Source organism: Cnephaeus nilssonii (assembly GCF_951640355.1).
Source record: "Cnephaeus nilssonii genome assembly, chromosome: 16".
Taxonomy (NCBI): domain Eukaryota; kingdom Metazoa; phylum Chordata; class Mammalia; order Chiroptera; family Vespertilionidae; genus Cnephaeus; species Cnephaeus nilssonii.
The window spans coordinates 60560881-60577662 of record NC_137087.1 but is presented as its reverse complement, the minus strand read 5'-3'; the positions used below and the strand labels follow the sequence as shown (position 1 = coordinate 60577662).

Below are 16782 nucleotides of genomic sequence, written 5' to 3'. Positions count from 1 at the left end.
CGTGGCGCCGCGCACTTTGAGTCAATTTCAGGTGAAAAGAGGTGAATTTACAGGGGTGCCCCCAGCACCCAGGTGCCCATGGGAATGAGTGTTTCTGCCCTCAATACCCATGCCAGGGGCGCCACCCCTCCCTCAGGAACAGCCTCCTGTGGACAGGAGGTCCCCACCCCGCATAGGCTATGTCGTGGTCCTCATTCTTCGAGGTGCCACGTTCTAAGTGTGCGTTTCTTTCCCTTCATTTTCTCTTTTTTTAAAAATATTTTTTTTTATTGATTTCAGAGAGGAAGCAAGAGGGAGAGATCGAAGAAACATCAATGATGAGAGAGAATCACGGATCGGCTGCCTCCTGCACGCCCCACACGGGGGATGGAGCCCGAAACCCGGGCCTGTGCCCTGAGTGGAATCGAGCTGTGACCTCCTGGTTCATAGGTTGACGCTCAACCTCTGAGCCACGCCGGCCGGGCTCCCTTCATTTTCCAAAGCTCCACTGTGCATCTGAGTCTTTGCTTTTAAAAACACCTCAGTGCTCTCTCTCTCGGTGGCACTTGCCACACACCCTCGGCGTCCTCTGGCCTGAGCCGCCCGGAGCGGCCCTGCGGCTCACACCGGCACCGCGTGCTTGGCACCAGCAGATGCTGAGCAGGCGCCAGGCTTGGCTGGTGGTAACTGGGACCTGACCCCGTGGCCGAGCAGCCCGAGTGAGGTGGGCACAGAAGTCCGACCAGGCGGAGCTGTTTAACTGGATTTGCATTAATTCCCCCCAAGGAGAAACACGAATTCCCCCGAGAAGAGAGACGAAATCCTGAAGAATCAGATGTCTGTCAGGTGTGGCTGAGCTTGGCAAGGCCACCCAGGGCCACTGCAGCATCTAAGACCTCCTCTTGCCCCCCCCCCCCGCACCCCGCAGGACCGGCCTGGGGGGCTGAGCCCACTCCTGCCTGGGGCCCAGGGGCCCTCACTCTCCGTCTGGAGGTTGGACTCTGGGGGAGGAGGGAGGAGGCAGAGTGGTGGGAGGTGGGTGTGAGCTCCGGCCCGGCCCGGCTGGGAGGCAGGAGGGGAAGAGCCACAGCTGTGGCAGGGAGCTGGCATCTGGGCTGAGGGAGGCGTGCCCACTCAGGGTGTGGGTCCCCTCGCTGAGGGGCACTGCCCACGGAACCTGGAACCCCGCCTGCAGCGAGGACGTGGTGTCCTCGGGTGTGTGGGCCCGTGGACCTGGGCAGCGCGGGCCTTCGAGGCTTTGGGGGGGTGGGTGCGTGGCTTTGGACTAAATGCTCCCTCACAGCCATCCCCTCAGGCGTCTAGATGAATCTGTATCACTCTTCGCCATTCACTCGCTTATTAAGTAGGAAATTTAGGGAATTTTTTCCTGATAATGTTTTTCTTGGTTAAAAAAAGCCTTTCTCATAAATTTGCTGCTGCTGGGCTGGTCCTGGTGAGAGGACAAACCCTCGGGAGGCCTGCTTTTGGCAGAGGCACGCGCATTTCCATTTCTCTGTGTGACTTACCGGCAAGGCTGGCAGTGCCGGTGCCGCGATGCCGCAAACAGGACGCGGGGCCTGGCTCAGCCTGCGGCTGCCGCCGACTGGGAGGCGCCGGGGAACGCGCCCGCCGCCCGCCGCCCGCCCGGGGCCCAGGACTTGCCCGAGGGCTCTGCTCACCGCCGGCCAGGGCTCAGCTGCACCGAGACCAAGGCTCCGCGGTACCAGGACAGGCCTCTGAGTTGGGGATTCTTCTTCTTTTTTCTTTTTTTTAAAGGGGCTTAGTATGGGTTTAATGCATTTAAAAGCCAGTTTGCCACATATTATTAAAAAGCCTGTGCTTCTTTTAAAATAAGTTTGGGGATACATACATAGGACGACCGCTGTTCTGGCGTGTGCTGCAGAGATTTGGGCTTAAGGGAACGTACGGATTTGGCTGGCCATCTGATTACTCGTCCGTCAATCAGAAAGCCTTTGTCAGCCCGGACCCTCTCCCTGGATCTTGGCCTTTGGCATTGACATGTACATGCTATTATTTATTTAAACCTGCATTGACATGTACATTTCATTATTCATTTAAATCGGCATTTATAGCCCTAGCTGGTTTGGCTAAGTGGATAGAACATCAGCCTGCAGACTGAAGGGTCCCAGGTTCGATTCTGGCCAAGGGCACATGCTTGGGGTTGTGGGCTCGATCCCCAGTAGGGGGCGTGCAGGATGCAACCAATCAATGATTCTCTTGCATCATTTGATGTTTCTATCTCTCTCTCTCCCTCTCCCTTCTTCTCTAAAATCAATAAAATATATATATATATATATATATATATATATATATATATATATATATTTAAAAAATAAAAAATAAATCGGCACTTATATATACATTTTCTTATTTATTGATTGATTGGCATTAATATGTAAATTTTATTGGTATTTACATATACATTTCATTATTTGTTTCTTATTGGTATTTACATAGATCTTTTAGAATTGACTTATCAAGTTTCACAAACATGGTTGGCATTTCCATTGGGATTAAATGGATGGGTTATTTGGGGAGAACTTTATAGCATCCAACCTTCGAATCCACGGGCTTCCCTTACTCCCCGTCTCTCTATATAAAGAGTAATATGCAAATTGATGGCATGGCGGAAAAACCAGAACAACCGCTCGACCGGACGCTATGAGGCGCACTGACCACCTCTCGGTCCCTCCCCCTGGCGGCAGGCTCTGATGCCTCCATGGTGAACGGGGAACCGGGGGTGGGTGGCAGCCTGGGAAGATGGCCCTGATCACAGGCCAGGCCTAGGGCCCGCACCCACGCACGAATTTCATGCGCCGGGCCTCTAGTTTATTATATCCTTAATACATTCTATATAAAATTATATGATTTTTCTCCATGAAGGGCTGACACATTTCGTAGATTTATTACTAGGTTTGCTGTATTCTTGGTGTTATTGTAAATTATATAATTTGTTAAAATTTAATTTCTAATTGTTTAGTGTATGAGCAGCTAACTTGCTATGTACGTAATCCTATCGTTTTTAATCCTTGGCCACCACTGACCTGTGTCCCTCTAGCGTGGCCTTTTTCAGAATGTCATCGAAGGGGACTCGTTCAATGTGTAGCCTTCTGAGCACGACTTCCCTCAGCGTGATGCGCTTACAATGGACCCAGAATGTGTGTATCGATGGGTGGTGTTCTTTATTGCCACGTGGTGTTTCATTGTATGGATGCTGCCTGGCTCCGCTCTCCACCATCGGAGCAACCTCATCTGTTCCCACGCTCTGGCGCCTTCCGGGGGGGTTCCCATGGACGTTCACAGGCCGGTGTTTGAGCACAGGCTCCGGCTCATCCGGGGATATGCCGGGGATTGCGGCCACCCTGTCCGCCTGCGTCTGACTTCACATGGAAGCTGCCGATACATGAGCATCGCTCCGGACGCCGCGCCGGCCATTTGCCTTTGCTGCTTCGTGCACGGCTCCCCTTGCCGGGAGCGCTCTGAGCCTGTGGTTTTCCTGGTTGGTTTGTGAGAATGTTTATAGGGACCAGACACCACCCTTTGTCCTCTGTGTCGCCCGTGTTGGGACCAGCTGGGTCATTTGTCTCCTGTCTTGGTCTCCCAGCGAGTTCACCGAGGGAGAGAGCAGCTCCCTGAGTCCATCATCTCACACAGCAGCCTCATCGTCTGCGACGTCAGCCAGCCTGCGGGGCCGGGAGTGAAGCCGGTATTTTAAAAATATATAAATCTTATTGACTTCAGAGAGGAAGGGAGAGGGGGAGGGAGAGAGAAACATCAATGAGGAGAGAGAATCATTGATCGGCTGCCTCCTGCACGCCCCCTACTGGGGATCGAGCCCACAACCTGGGCATGTGCCCTGACTGGGACTCGAACCCTGACCTCCTGGCTCATAGGTCGATACCTGCATTTACATATACATTTTATTATTTATTTAAATTGGCATTTACATATACATTTCATTATTCATTTACTTAAATGCATAGGGGTTGCCGGGGGTGACACAGTCGGCCTGTGGGAGAACCTGGGAGCTCTCTGCACCCGCTGAGGGCCCCGTCACGGAGCTGCTTGGAGGTCGTCCAGGTCACGGGGCGGACGCTCACTCGCACGCCTGGTCCCGTGCGCCTGTCACGCCCTCAGCGACCTCCTTCCCGAGGAGCGGGGTCCTGAGGCCGGTCTCCTTCTCTTTCAGGAGCCACGCCCTCCTCGCGGCCTCAGCCCCCCGTCGTGGGCAAGGTGACCCACCACAGCATCGAGCTGCACTGGGACCTGGCGCGGACGGCGAAGCGGCAGGGGCCGCAGGGCCAGTGGGCCCGGTTCTCCATCGAGGAGGAGGACCCCCGGACGCACGCCTACGGGGTCATTTACATGTGGGTGCTCGCGCCTCCCGGCGCCCCAGCTCAGCTGCGGGGTCTGCGGCCTCTGCAGAGCCCCGTTTGGAGGCTCAGGAAAAGGAGGAGCCCGCAGCGCCGTCGGCGTCCGTGCTTTTAGGGGTCACGATTCTTGGGAAATGGCAGTGACGCTGACGCCAAACCTCCGGCACCCCTGGGGCTTCCTGGGCTTCTGACCGGCCGAATGGCGTATTTACGACCCCGAAACGCAGAGCCAGAGTCAGAGGGGGGCTTGGTGACATCGGCTGGGGGGCCGTGTGAGGGCTGGGTCCCCCCGGGTAAGGATTTCGATGGGGAAAGAGAAAGACACCATCTCTTCTCCCCTCGGCCCTCGTGCGGGCGAGGCTGTGCGGGTCTCATTTACGTGCTCGCTGCGGGCGGCCAGGGGGACGCCGCACCGGAGGGACCCAGCCCGACGTGTGTCCGTGTCCTTGCGTCTCCCCGGGGACCCGGGTGCGGCCCTGGCGCCTCGGGGCGGGCGTCTGGCCTCAGAGCTGGGGAAACGCTGGCCTCCCCTCCAAGACCCGGCGACAGCGACCCGGCCACGAGGTGGCAGCATGACCCTGCGCGGATCTGCTCACGGCGTGTCCTTCAGACCGGCCAGGCCGGCTTTACCAAGCTCCGCAGGACACTCGGCCTGGGATGGGGGTTCAAGGGCCTCTTCTGGACTTACTGGTTCCGCTCGGGTCCCCGTGGCGCCCTCCTTGGCCCGCTCTCCTCTCTCAGCCCGCGGTCCAGCTCCGTGAGCTCTCCCTTTGCAGCTCCCTCGGGCCTCCCCCTCGGCCTGCCACTCCCCCTGCCTGCAGGCTCCCTGCTGGGCTGGCTCCTGGCTGCACCCCCAGGGCCGCCCCTGCCCAGCGCTCTGGCGGGTGGACTGAGGCGGCCTTGTCCCTCGCTCCTGGCCTTTTATCCCTTTATCCTACCTTGCTACCTGAATTTTCTTTTCTTTTTAACATATTTTTTTTATTGATTTCAGAGAGGAAGGGCTGGGGAGAGAGATAGAAACGTCAATGACGAGAGAGAATCCATGGATCGGCTGCCTCCTGCACGCCCCCCACGCCCCCCACGCCCCCCCCTCTCCCCCTGGGGATCCAGCGCACGTGCCCTGACTGGAATAGAACCGTGACCTCCTGGTTCATAGGCCGACACTCAACCACTGAGCCCCACGGCCGGGCCTACATTTTCTTTTCAATCGTCCTTTGGCCAGACTGTCTGCAGGGGGCTCCACGGCCGGAGGACGGAGGTGCAGCCCCTTAGGCTGGCACCCGGCGCCCCTCGCAGGTCCCCACCCACCCCCCCCCCCCCCCTCCTCATTCTGAGAGTGACCTCCGTCCCGGGGCCGCGCCTCGGCCTTTCCACACGTGTGCTCAGCTGTTCCCCCTGTTTGGACACATTCCCCCCTCCCCCTCCCCCTCCCCCTCCCCCCATCCTCTGTTCTGCCCAGGTCACAGGTACCTGCCTGTCCACCTCTGACGCCCGTGGTTCCGGTGCCCACCGCCCGCACGTCACTCGTTCCCTCCCAGTGTGTGAACGGGCCCTCCCGGAGCCGGAGCTGCTGGATGCTGGGGCGCAGCACCGGGCAGACTCACTCCCCCAAGCGCCCCACTTGCAAAGCACAACATGCTGTGGACCTGCTGGTCTTGTGTTTCAAACGTGAAAGTTCCTAAGTGAGGGCAGACACCACGGGGACGTGATCGTGCCTCCTAGGCCCTGGGCTGGCGCTGAGGCCTCGAGGGCACGTGCTGGGAGGCGTGGGGGCCACGGGGACTTGTCCCTGGCGCTCGAGGCCCCGCAGGCTAGTGTGGGAGGCGGCCAGCGGCCAGGCCAGACCTGCCGAACAGGCAGCATTCAGAGTGCCGCGTCCCCCCGCCCCCCTCCCCCTGCCCGGGACTGTCGGGGAGCACGCACCCAGTGTCCTGGTGTCCTGTGTCTCCTCCGTCCAGGGGGTACGCCACCAGGCACGTCGTGGAGGGTCTGCAGCCACGGACCCTGTACCGCTTCCGCCTCAAGGTCACCAGCCCCTCGGGGGAGTCTGTGCACAGCCCGGCGGTCTCCGTGTCCACGGCCAGTGAGTATGCAGCCCCCGGCCCCTCATCTGCAGGCCCGGGAAGGTGACGGGGGGGGGGGGGGGGGCGCGCAACGGGCGGCGGGCAGAGCACGTGCCTCCTGCTCGGCCCCACCAGCAGCAGAGACGGTTCAATCTTTTTCTTTTAAAAAAATATATTTTATTGATGTTCTAGAGAGGAAAGTAGGATAGAGAGAGAGAAACGTCGATGGGAGAGAAACATCATTGATTAGCTGCCTCCTGCAGGCCCCCCACGGGGGACAGACCCCCTCACCCAGGCATGTGCCCGACCGACCGGGAGGGGAACCGGTGCCTCTGGGTTCCTGGCTCCGCGCTCAGGCGCTGCGGCACCCGCCGGCACGGCCCCTGCTGCTCACCGGCCCGCACTGCTCCCGGCCGTCGTCGCCGGGGACGCCTGACGGCTGAACCGGTCAGAGCTGGCTCTGTGCCGGCCGTCCGGGCACACGGCACAAAAGGGCGGGTCCTTCCCCAGGGATCGGAGGAGCCGGGGCTGAGCCGCTCTGCCCGGAGCCCCGGCTGCCTGTCCAGGTGCCGGCGAGGCCCCCGCTCGGTGCGTTGTCCCTTGGGGCGTCTTGGGGACACACCGCGGACTCCTGGGGGGCGGGGGGGGGGGCTGTGAGTCGGGAAGGAAGACCAGGGCTGCTTCTGCCCCGAACAGGGAGGGAGGCCCCGCCCCCCGGGCAGACAGGGGGGGATGGCTCCTCTGCTGGCGGCTCCCGCGCCGTTCCTGCCTGGACGCCGTGACGGTCACACGGTCAGAAATGTTCTCCCCGCTTTCCAGAAACACACGGGTCTTGTTTTCGTTGTATTTTTTTTTGGTTGCACAAAGGAAACAATTCTCTTGTGAGTAAAAGTTATTTCAAAATGTTATTCAATGTAGCATTTGGCGTGCGTGCAGGTGTGTGGCGTGTGCGTGCGTGTGATTGCACGTGCATGTGCTTCCTCCCTGTGGCTCTGAAACATGTCCTTTAGCCTGGTGCGTGGACACGTCTGCGTGGACTAGAGGGACCAGGGTCCGCGTGGTCCGTGATCGGCTGCACGGGCATCGGCTTCCTTGCAGCGGGCGTGGCGCCGGGGGGTCCCTGGCTCGCAGCACAGTGACGCGCCCCCCCCCTTGCAGGCCCCTCTCCCTCCAGGCTGCTTGCTGCTTCCCTAGCTGTGGCTTAGAAGGAGGCGGCTCATGCTAAATGGGAACAAAAATGGGCACATTACACAAAACCCCGAAAGGCTCCTGTGGGCTGGTCATTTGCATTCGGTGTGAAAGTGTTTTAATGAATCACAAAGGCGCGGACGGTGTTTGAATAAAGGACGCCCGGCCTTTTCCCAGGTAGAGCACAGAGCCGAGCTGAAATGAGGCGTCAGTTTTCATCAGCCGGGCCCTTACAGAAGGGAGAGCAGCTGCTGCTTGTTAATTGGCAAATCTCTTCTCCAACGCGCTGGGCACTTACTCCGGCTCTTAATGGAGACGGCGATTCCACCGGCCAGGCGTCCCCACGCGCTGACCCCGGGCGATAACCTCTGCAGCTCCGTGACCCTCTCCCAGGAGCCAGGGGAGGCCTCCCGAGGACCCCCTGTCCTTCCCCCCCCCACTACCCTGTGGTCCTGCCTCCTGGGGTCCAGCAGGAGGGGAGCCCTGGGGGCCCCCTCCCACATTTGTAACTGCAGCCTCGGGGTGAACTTAGAAAAAGGCAAAGCCTGCCTTTCTTAGTTTTTTAAAAAAAATGTATTTTTATTGATTTCAGAGAGAAGGGAGAGGGAGAGAGAGATAGAAACATCAATGATGAGAAGCACTGATCGGCTGCCTCCTGCACGCCCCTTACTGGAGATGGAGCCCAAAACCTCGGCACGTGCCCTTGACCAGAATCAAACCCAGTGGCGGCGTGGCTCAGTGGTTGAGCATCGACCTATGAACCAGGCGGTCACGGTTGGATTCCGGCCAGGGCACATGCCCGGCTTGCGGGATTGATCCCCAGTGGAGGCGTGCAGGAGGCAGCCGATCCATGATTCTTAAATCAATAAAAACAAAATGTTTTTTTAAACTTAGCAGAGTGGATGCATCCGGGGAATTGGCCGCTAGCTCAGCGCATTGGACACCCCAGGGAGGCCTTGGCCTTGGCCTTGGCCGGAGGGGGCCCAGGGCCAGCCGCTCAGCCTTCCAGCCCTCAGGGGTGTTGCTGGAAGAGGAGTCCCAGTCAGAGCCTGTGAATGGGGTTTCAGCTGGGATGCCATTTTCTACAATTTAGTAGAAATGGGATGAACTTCCTACGTTCTTCTAGATCCGTGGTTGGCAAACGGCGGCTCGTGAGCCACATGCGGCTCTTTGGCCCCTTGAGTGTGGCTCTTCCACAAAATACCACGGCCTGGGCGAGTCTATTTTGAAGAAGTGGTGTTAGAAGAAGTTTAAGTTTAAAAAATGTGGCTCTCAAAAGAAATTTCAATCGTTGTGCTGTTGATATTTGGCTCTGTGGACTAATGAGTTTGTCGATCACTGTTCTAGATGATTCTACGCAAATTACTTGTTTGTGAATTTTTAGGGACAGAACTTTTAGGAGGCTCAGGAGGGGGGGCTGTTTGGTGCGATGGGACCCCCCCCCCCCCGCCGCCCGCCTGCCCTCCTTCTTTCCTGGAGGCGAGAGGGAGGGAGGCCTTCGGGGGTCGCGCTTGTCCCCGGAAGCGGGTGGGTCTCACAGCTGAGCATCTGAGTCTGTTCCTCGGGCCCAGGGTTCCGCCCTTGGCACCACGGACGCCACGGGCCTGGGTGGCTCTTGGTGTGGGCCGTCCTGTGCAGTGGAGGGCGCTTAGGGACACCTGGCCTGGCCCTGCTAGATGCCAGCAGCACCAGCCCTTAAGCTGTGACAACCAGCAGTGCCATCCGCCGTGACCAAGTGTCTTTTGGGGCAAAGCCCTGCCCTTCCCATAGCCCCCAGCGGAACGCCCGGCGGCGCATGGCCTCCCTGGGGATCAAGCCTGCAACCCGGGCATGTGCCCTCACCGGACAGTCCATCACGATGCTCTCAGTTGAAGCTTTTGGTCTGAAAACTGTGAGGAATGATGGGAAGGAGGTAGGACGTGGCTGAAACGTCTTTAGGGTTTGCCCTGGCAGACAAAATGGTTATTCCAGAACATTTTTAACTTGGCTTCAGTTATTTGTTTTCCAAAAAGGAGAAAGGCTATCAGCTAAAGGCCACGCCAGCAGCCACCCTTCATTCCTCTGCCTCCCTGCCCCCCAGTGTGCCATTAGCCCGGCTCAGCATTTCCCAGGAAACCAGGAGAACGTGGCCCGTGCCGGGGCCTGGCGTCCTTCCTCCGTGGGGAGCAGGGGGAGGGCATCTTCCTTCCCGTCTGGCCGTCAGGGCCAGCCGCCCTCGGAGGCCGGAGGGCGAGAGGGCAGGTCGGGGTGTGCTGAGCCCCGGGGGCAGTCTGGGGGCAGGCTGGGGGCGGACAGCGGGTAGGGGCGGGCCTTTCCTCGGAGGGTTTAGAATAACCGCAGCTGAGAGTGGGCGCCACAGGGCCAGGGGCTCTCTGGGCCCCGGGGTCAAAGCTCGGCCTGTGAGTTCCTTAATAAACATTTGCTGAACGAACGGGGGAGACTCATGCCTGTGGGCCAGGCAGGTGTTCGCAGGTGAGGGGCTGGGCTCGGCGGAGAGCAGGCCGCTGCTGGCCGCTCCCGTCCTCTCAGCCACAGCCACGTGCTGGGCGCTTAGAGGCGCCGGGCTCTGCTGGGGTCACCGTGTCATCGCCTGGAGCTTCCTCAGGATTGTCGGGAGCTGGAGTCCCGGAACGTGAAACAGATGAAGCCGCGAAGTCAGTGCCTTGAACGGTGGCTTCCTTCTCGCGTCCCTTTATCCTCTCACCCTGCGCCTGCCCCCTGCCCCTCTCTCTCCGGGGAGTTCCCGTCCCAACCCCCCCCCCCCCCAAGGCCCCCTGCCTCCTGCCCACTTCCCTGTCCTGTGCCGGCCCTCAGGCTCCGGCTTCCTGCTCTGCCCACTGGTGGGCTCGCTCCCCTAACGTGGCTTTGTCACCGTGTCCTGCTTCTCTGGGCTGAGCCCCCCCCCCCCCCCCCAGCTCCGGGGAGCCAGGCCCGTGTGGACGTCTTCTCCCGGGAGAACTGAACTGTTACCGCGGCGGCCTCCTTGTTGTTTGTTCAGATGGTTCAGAGACGTGTGGAACGAGCCCAGCGCGTGTGACAGTGGGGAGCGCCTCCCTGTACACCAGGCACCTGCTCAGTCTCACAAAACCCGAGGGGGTTATTTTCAAATGTTACTGAACAGTCGCGAGGCAATACTTTTATAGCTTGAAAATGTCCCAAGCCTTGAGGATAATCTAAAGGTTCTTCTCTCTCTCTCTCTTTTTAAAAGTATTTTAATTAATTTTTTAGAGAGAGAGGAAGGGAGAGGGAGAGAGATAGAAACATCAATGATGAGAGAGAATCATGGATCGGTTGCCTCCTGCACGCCCCCCACTGGGGATGGAGCCCGCAAACCGGGCATGTGCCCTGACCGGGAATCGAACCATGACCTCCTGGTTCATAGGTCAGTGCTCAACCACTGAGCCACACTGGCCGGGCTAAATGTTCTCTTAACATGTGGAAACAAGGTCCTTGTCAGTAAATGACAACCCTGAGTGGGAAACGTAAGGTTCGCTTACTGGAATAGCGGGCACCTCCTTGGAGGCGGACAGGAACTGCCCCTTGGTCTGGGCGGGGTGGAGGGAGGGCTGCGATGGGGCTTCCGTGGTGTCGGGTGACGCCCCCCCCCCCCCCCCCCGCCCCGTCTGCTTCCTCAGGAGAGCCCATGAGCAGCGAGCACCTCCATCGGGCGGTCAACGTGAATGACGAGGACCTGCTGTTGGGAATCCTCCGAGGAGGGTGAGAAGCTGCCGTTCCTTGTTTACTTTCATTTCGTTACATGTCTAGCGCCCACGTGTGCGGAGAAACGCATGACGCAGCTTTATCTTACTTTCGGAGCGTTTCCCATGCGTGACCCGGGCTCCCACATGCATCTCAGGTGACCGGGGTGAGCTCAGCCTAGTGAATAAAGGTGATGGTCACGCCCCGTGTCCGTGTTCCGGTTTGTAATCATTTAATGAAAACTGAGAAAGGCAATGGCAGGTCTCAGTACAGTGTCTTCTTCCCAGAAATCTTGCTCACCTGCCGCAGCCTGTAGGCAAGTTCAGCCCCAACGCCCCCATCTAATTCCCGAGGAGCCAGGGCCCGCCCGGCTGCTGCTAACGCAAAGGCCAGCTCGCCGGGAGGTGGCGCTGCAGTGCTGCAGGTGGTGTGACGCCGCCTCTTAAGTGAAGCGCGGACAATGTTATCGGGGTTCTTTTTTTTTTTTTTTTTTTTGCTGTTGTAGCTGTGATTGTGCTCCCCATTTCCTTGTAAGAAAGAGTTTATTGAGCTCATTGGGGTGACGTTGATTAATAAGATATATAGGTTTCAGGGGTACAATTCTACAACCCACCACCTGCATACGGTATTGCGTGTTCACCCCCCAGAGTCAAGTCCCCTCTCGTCACCATTTGCCCCCCTTTTCCCTCCTCTACCTCCCCACCCCCTCTCCCCCTGGCCGTCACCATGCTGCTGTCTGTGTCTAGGAGTTTGTTTTTTTTCTTTGCTTAACCCCTTCACCTTTTTCACCCAGCCCCCCACCCTCCCCCTCTGGCGGCGGCAGTCTGTCCTCTTATCTATGAGTCTGTCCTACTTGGTTGGGTTTATTTTGTTCATTAGACTCCACATGTAAGTGCCATCATAGGTGCCCGTCTTTGTCTGCGGGCTTAGTTCACTTAGCGGTGTTCTCCAGGCCCTCCCTGCTGCTGCAGAAGGTAAGCGTTCCTTCCCTGCCGCCGAGGAGGATGGACTCCTCTGGAACTATTGGCTCTGGGCTCTGGGCTCTGGGGAAGAGAAGGTCCCCAAAAAGTCAAAGCACTAAGCTGGTGTGCAGTGGCCCTGCCTGCGGGCGGGCGCCATGGGAACCAGGGCAAAGCGGGGCGCCCCCCACTGGGGGCTCCCGTCCCTGGAGCTGCGAGTCTGCCAGGAGAACCCCCTGGCTCATTTGAGGGGCTGTGTTCTCCTTAGAGTCTCATCAGCTCGGGTGAAGTTTCAAGTTGAAGGGAGCACCTATTTGAAGTGAAATTACAGCAGTTTTCTTCCCTTTTCTTGTGAGTTTGAATGTATTTGGCAGGGCAGTCTAAGACAACAAAAACAGAACGGCCCGGAAGAAATTGGGGTTCTCGGTAAAATGAACCATTTCAGCCGCCTGTGCCAGGAGGACGTCAGCTGAGGGTCTGCAGGCAGCCGGCGGGGCATGCTGACCTCTCTCTCTGTCCCCAGCACCGTGAAGGTGGACATTCCCAACAAGCTGGGCCTCACCGCGCTGATGGTGGCTGCGCAGAAAGGGTACACCAGGTGGGCGGGCCTCCTCCCCTACCTGGAGTGATGGGCGGAGCCTCTCCTACCTGCAGTGATGGGCGGGCCTCCTGTCCTACCTGCAGTGATGGGCGGGGCCCCTCTCCTACCTGCAGTGATGGGCGGGGCCTCCTGTCCTACCTGCAGTGATGGGCGGGGCCTTTCCTACCTGGAGTGATGGGCGGGGCCTCCTGTCCTACCTGCAGTGATGGGCGGGGCCTCCTCTCCTACCTGCAGTGATGGGCGGGGCCTCCTCTCCTACCTGCAGTGATGGGCGGGGCCTTCTCCAAAGGCTGCAGCCCGGCTGGGGCAGGAGGGAGAGGGTGGGGAGGAACCCCGCTTTCTTCTCTTTCCAAACTGCACCCAACACAAACACTCCTGGGCTCTTGAAGTGACACAGCAGCAGAGGGAACGCAGGCGCGCAGCACATGGCGAGGAAGCGAGGTCGCCATTGAACCGCACCTTCCATGTCCTGGGAAAAGGTCGTTGGGATTTAAATTTCTTTTTTGAAAAAAGGGGGGAAGGATTTAATTCTGGAAAACACACTTCCCCGCTGGGTTGTTAAGACCTAACTCTCCGTGACCCACATCATCATCTCCATTCCACACGGAGATAGACTTAAATATCAATCGCTTGTTTTTCAATCACATTGATATTTTAACTACAACCCATTTTTTCAAAATAGAACTTCATTTTCATGAAGTGCTGCCACTTTAAAACACATTTCACATGGTCGTTACAGTGACAGTAAACTATAGTTTGATGGTTCCCATTACAAGGCATAGTTTGCTTCCAATGAGTAATTCCTGGAAAGGGCACCCCCCTTTTTGGGGGTGAGTGGGGACAGGTAGTGTTCTGGCTTCTGGCTTAGTGATGCGGGTCTCTGAGGCCAGCCTGCTGAGCTGGAGCGGAGGGCGCGGTGAGGGCGGTCTGACCGGGCGGCGGGGTCCCCACCCATCGGAGCCGCTTACCCAGCCTCGTTTGAATCCGTCTCCTTCAGGCTCGTGAAAATCCTCATCGCCAATGGCACGGACGTGAACCTGAGGAACGGCAGCGGCAGGGACAGGCGAGTGACGGGAAGGCCTTCCCCCGGGCGTGTTCCTGGGCTCCGCCTGCGGGTTCCTTTATCAGCGCCGCACCCCATAAGAAATGGGGGGACAGCGCGCGGTGAATGCATTCGTCCTGTTCCTTCACCCAGCGGGCGATGGGGTGTCCCCCTGGCCTTCCCCCCGGAATCGGGATTTCCTTCTCAGGCGGAAAGCAGGAGGGGGCCCGGGGCCGCGCCGGCCGCGCTCACACCATGGCCCCTCCGCAGCCTGATGCTCGCGTGCTACGCGGGGCACCTGGACGTGGTGAAGTGCCTCCGAGGGCACGGCGCCTCCTGGAGGGCTCGCGACCTGGGCGGCTGCACGGCGCTGCACTGGGCGGCCGACGGCGGCCACTGCCACGTGGTCGAGTGGATGCTGAAGGACGGCTGCGAGGTACGGGCCCCCCGTTAGCTGCGGGGTACGGGCCCCCCGTTAGCTGCGGGGTACAGGCCCCCATTAGCTTCCAGGTATGCCCCCCCCCCGTTAGCTGCAAGGAACGGGCCCCCTGTTAGCTGTGAGGAACGGGCCCCGCATTAGCTGTGGGGTACAGGCCCCCATTAGCTGTAAGGTATGGCCCCCCCATTAGCTTTGAGGTACAGACCCCGTTAGCTGTGAGGAACTGGCTCCCCGTTAGCTGTGAGGTATGGACCCCATTAGCTGTGAGGTATGGACCCCCCCCCGTTAGCTGCGGGGTACGGCCCCCCGTTAGCTGCACGCATGCAGGGGGGTGAAGGGGGCCTGGGGCGCCGCCCAGGGCCCAGGAGATGCGGGCCGGGCAGTGGGGCGTGGAGATGCCCGAGGACGGTCTCTGACCCACCAGCAAGCAGGCTCCCGAAGGCCATGGTGAAATGAAGGGTCAGGCGTGGGGACCGGGAGCCACGGGAGATGCACCCTGATCTCGCCCGCCAGGCGGCCGGGAACCCTGAGCGCGAGGCCGAGGCTTGGGGGGGGTCGCTGCGGCGAGGAGCCCGCCTCCGGGAGTGCTGGGAGGGCCGCGCCCGTCTGTCTCTGAGGCGCGGACGTGGGTGGAGATCCCCGTGGGGACTCCCGGGGCGTCTCAGCACCGCCACAGGGACCCCACCACGCTTCTCCCCGCGTGCCAGTGTGACTCACACGAGCGCAGCCCCTCAGCCTCACCGAGTGGGGAGACGTGTCTAAACGAGGGGAAGTTGGGCCGGTCCTCACGTTTGTAAGTTCCCACGAACACGTTTACGGACAAGGAACCAGCGTGAGTGCTGCCCTGTGGCCTCCCAGGTGGACGCCATGGACGCTGGCTCGGGCTGGACCCCCCTCATGAGAGTGTCGGCCGTCTCGGGGAGCCAGAGGGTCGCCTCCCTGCTGATCGAAGCCGGCGCCGACGTGAACACGAAGGACAAAGACGGGAAGACCCCGCTGATGGTGGGCCCCTCGGCCAGGGCCCCCCACGGATCGGGCGGTTCTGGGCGTGGAGCTGTGTCCCAGCCCCGGGCCTGGGGGTGTGGTTCCCCATCGGCCGGTTAACAAAGGCCTGACCATGTCACCATCGTATTTTGGTGTCTTTTTCACAACTATTTATTTTTTTGAAAATAATTTTTATTGATATCAGTGAGGAAGGGAGAGGGAGAGAGAGAGAAACATCCATGATGAGAGAGAATCATGGGTCGGCTGCCTTCTGCACGCCCCACACTGGGGGTGGAGCCCACAAACCTGGCATGTGCCCTGAACGGGAATCGAACCCTGACCTCCTGGTTCATGGGCCGATGCTCAACCCCTGAGCCACGCCGGCTGGACCACAACCCTTTCTTTAAGAATTGCTTCCCCTGGTCCCAGGCCATTGTCGGATCAAAGCAGATCTGTTACTACAGAGAAGGTCATCTCAGTGTGGAGAAAGGCAGGGTCCACGTCCGTGTCCCTCCCAGTCCTCGCCGCAGTGACCGCACGCGCACACGCCCGCCCTGCACGGCCGCCACGGCCCCTGCCTCTGGGGGCGCCAGTGGCTGTCCCGGGTTCACCCACAGCCGGGACCCCTCCCTGCGGGGAGCGAGGCGCCCGCTCGCCCCAGCTTGTCTGTCTCTGTCCCAGGTGGCCGTGCTGAACAATCACGAGGAGTTGGTCCAGTTGCTGCTGGACAAAGGGGCGGACGCAAGTGTGAAAAACGAGGTGAGTGACGCGCGCTCCGGTCCTCCCGGGGAGAAGGCGCCCGCCCAGTGTCACCCTGTCGTTTGTTTCCCTCCAGTTTGGCAAAGGCGTCCTGGACATGGCCAGGGTGTTCGACAGGCAGGTGGGTGCCCCCGCCGCCTCTCCAGCCCCTTCGCAGCCCGTGCTTTGGAAACACCCCACCCCCGGTCACGCCGCCTGTCCCTGTCCACCCAGAACATGGTCTCCCTGCTGGAGGAGAGGAGGACCCGGCAGGAGCCCAAGAGGTCGCCGACCCTGCTGTCTGCCGGCCCGGGCGCCGCGTGTCTGCGGAAGGCGAGCGGCAGGACGCCGAGCGTGGCCGTGGAGCTGGAGAAGGAGAGCCTGCGCCTCTGAGCCAGACGCGGAGTATTTATTTAGTTGGAGATTCGCAGTGACTTTTGTAACGTTCAACGTCCCCACTTTGAAATACACCTCTTACCTCAGCGAGCGGTGTCGTCCCTGGCGCCGCGGGGCGGGGGGGAGGGGGGTCTGCGTGCACTTGTGCCTTTCAAAAATTATTTATTTATTCATGTATTTATTTTTCTATTGTTAAATTTATTTTATACATTTTTAAATATAATTCTTTATTGTAAAAAAATATATTTTTATTGATTTCAGAGAGGAAGGGCGAGGGAGAGAGGGTAGAAACATCAATGA

General features: G+C 59.2%; 1 protein-coding gene across 1 annotated transcript; it reads left to right on the top strand.

Annotated features, from left to right (window-relative positions):
* Positions 1 to 3289: 3289 nt before the first annotated feature.
* FANK1 (fibronectin type III and ankyrin repeat domains 1) lies at positions 3290 to 16479 on the top strand (the record flags this gene model as incomplete). Its single annotated transcript, XM_079793933.1, has 11 exons — positions 3290 to 3503; positions 4190 to 4367; positions 6332 to 6456; positions 11260 to 11341; positions 12806 to 12880; positions 13881 to 13946; positions 14196 to 14361; positions 15223 to 15366; positions 16030 to 16107; positions 16184 to 16228; positions 16321 to 16479. The coding sequence occupies 11 exons, from the start codon at positions 3290 to 3292 to the stop codon at positions 16477 to 16479; spliced, it is 1332 nt and encodes a 443-aa protein (XP_079650059.1).
* Positions 16480 to 16782: the final 303 nt, after the last annotated feature.